The sequence below is a fragment of the Sarcophilus harrisii genome, chromosome 3, assembly GCF_902635505.1.
Source record: "Sarcophilus harrisii chromosome 3, mSarHar1.11, whole genome shotgun sequence".
Taxonomy (NCBI): Eukaryota; Metazoa; Chordata; class Mammalia; order Dasyuromorphia; family Dasyuridae; genus Sarcophilus; species Sarcophilus harrisii.
Genome location: NC_045428.1, coordinates 461,453,036 through 461,455,645, shown reverse-complemented (window position 1 = coordinate 461,455,645; position 2,610 = coordinate 461,453,036). Strand labels below are relative to the sequence as shown.

Genomic DNA, 2,610 nt, shown 5'->3' with positions numbered 1-2,610 from the left:
GTTCCAACATTGAGTTTTAGATCAATGGCCAACAATTGAAGCATTCTTAAATGTGTATCTTGTGTTTCTATAATGGCTTTTAATCTGATCTCAAATATAAATCCAGAATCCTTTGTCCTCACTAATGTTTTATTCTGATATGGGTACTAGAATTTGTAATCCTCCTCACTACACTTTAAAAACTTCACCCCAAATAGGAGGATGTTTTAGGTTCCATACAATGCCTTCTTCTCACTGTTAACTTTTCATATGAATAATATGCCATCTAAACTCACCAGCAACTTTTCTTATATTTTACCCAAGAAAAAGAAAAAAATTCCTAATTTTTTTACTCTACCTCCTTGAAAAAAGTTCTTCCCCTACAGAACTATGTCTGAAGAAATATGTTGAATTATCACAAATGGCAGCAGATTAATTATGCTGCAAGTGAATTATTTAAAAAAATTTCAAGGGAATCTTTTTTTTTAATTTTTTGTAAGGCAAAATGGTGTAGTAGAAATGGTTCTCAATGGTTGAAAAGATTTGGATTCAAGTCTTCCTATTGCTTAGAATAGCTTTATGATTCTGAACAATTCATTTAACCTCTCTGGACCTTAGTTCCTCATCCATAAATTAGGGGGGTTGAAATTTCTATGACAAATTAGTTGTTTGAGAACAAGGGTAAAAATTCTCATCTCCTATTGAGGAAAAAAAGACTCTAATAAAATGAAGAAATTATATAATCTTTTTTTATATCAACACTCTACATGATTTGCTCACAGCAATTGCCATTAACCCAAGAGAAACTTAACATATGCTGTAAACTTTATATCATCTACCTCCTTACAAAATTTGTTTCCAACTTTCCTTGTATACCAATCTATGAAAAATTCTATGAAATTTCTAGAACTAGAGTTAGAATTAAATTGCCTAAGAAGCACACTTCTTAAAAGACCTTTCCCAGGAAATTTTTGGTAAATAAATCCTTCTATATGATATAAATAAATCATTGCAAAAGATTGGTTAAATATTCCTGTGGTGAGGGTGGAGAGGGAGCATTCAAGTCAGTATTCTTTCAACAAGATATTCCAATAAAGCCAATAGAAATTTGAATACTGTTGCTGACACTGACCCTGGTCCTCAGCAGGAGATCATTATTTGTCTCATCATTTTCCTCATGGCCAATTTGACATCCTTATTTCTCAAACTGTATGTCAGGGGGTTTAGCATAGGTACTACAATGGTATAGAACACAGAGGACACTTTCCCTTGGTCCATAGATACAACAGAAGAAGGTTTGAGGGATATGAATGCTCCTGAATCAAAGAAAAGAGAAACGGTGATTATATGGGAGCTGCAAGTGCTAAAGGCTTTGGACCTGCCACCAGAGAAGCTGATGTGGAGGATAGTGGAGAAGATGAAAGCGTAAGATGTGAAAATAGTGGTACTGATCATTCCAATGTCAATGCTGACAATGATGAAAGCCACTAACTCATTGACATAGGTGCTAGTGTGGGACAGCTCCAGGATGGGAAGTATGTCACACATGTAGTGGTTGATGACATTGACATCACAGAAATGCAGTCTCAGCATGCATCCTATGTGGGCCATGGCACCAGCAAACCCCAACACATATACGCCAGACATTAGTAGGGAGAAGACCTGAGAGGACATGGTGATGGTATAAAGTAAGGGGTTGCAGATAGCAATGTAACAATCATACGCCACGGCTGACAAAAGCAAGGATTCAGAAAGTCCAAAGAAACAAAAGAAGTACAGCTGAGCCATGCACCCTGAATAGGAGATGACATTTTTCTCTGACACAAAGTTCATTAGCATTTTGAGGGTGATGACAGAGGAGTAGCAGAGATCTATGAAGGATAAGTTGAAGAGGAAGTAGTACATGGGAGTGTGAAGATGGGAATTCAATCTAATCAAAGTGATGAGACCAAGGTTCCCCACCACAGTAACAATGTAGATCCCTAAAAACAGGAAAAAGAGAAAGAGATGGAGCTCTGGTTGGTTCGTTAAACCAGCGAGAAAAAGTTCTGTCACTGAGAAGTCATTTCCTGTAGCCATTCTTCTCTGGAAAGGATCTATAGGAAGAGGAAAGAACAGAATAAGCAGGGAAAGTATCTACCCTACTGACAAAGTGGGGATGTACACTTGGAAACTCTAAATCCATTCCTTTTCTGGCATCATCAAACATGTCCTTGTTGCCAACAGAATAGACAATGGATCTGACTGTTCGTTGATAACAATCTCTAAAACAAACAGTTGCTAAAAAACAATAGCAACCAAAAAAAACTTTCTGATGCTACCTCTAAAATAAGACCTGGAACTGTTAGAAGACCAAGAGGTGGGGAAGAAGCAATGGTTCTCTTCCTCATCCAGTTACTGCTGTGTGTTGAGAATATTTCAGCTCCTTTGTATAGGAATTTGTCAATATATGGACCATAACTAATAGCTTCATTTTAGGGATAAGGAAATAGGCTCCTGTGATCTAGGACCACAAGCAAGACTCACCCTCTGGCATATACTCAGATAAAGCTCTATATACACTATAAAGTTAATTGTCTCTCTATATTCTACATAGCACACTCACCAATCTGTTCTAATCAGCCTCTTAGA

General features: G+C 37.0%; 1 protein-coding gene across 1 annotated transcript; it reads right to left on the bottom strand.

Annotated features, from left to right (window-relative positions):
• Positions 1–1,119: 1,119 nt before the first annotated feature.
• LOC100930774 (olfactory receptor 145-like) lies at positions 1,120–2,200 on the bottom strand. The gene has a single exon (XM_023499525.2). It carries the CDS (start codon positions 2,056–2,058, stop codon positions 1,120–1,122), a length of 939 nt encoding a protein of 312 aa, XP_023355293.1. The 5' UTR covers positions 2,059–2,200.
• Between the last annotated feature and the right edge of the window lie 410 nt (positions 2,201–2,610).

Excerpts from the sequence above, each read along its gene's own strand:
- LOC100930774 (XM_023499525.2), bottom strand. The coding sequence starts at position 2,058 with ATGGCTACAGGAAATGACTTCTCAGTGACAGAACTTTTTCTCGCTGGT.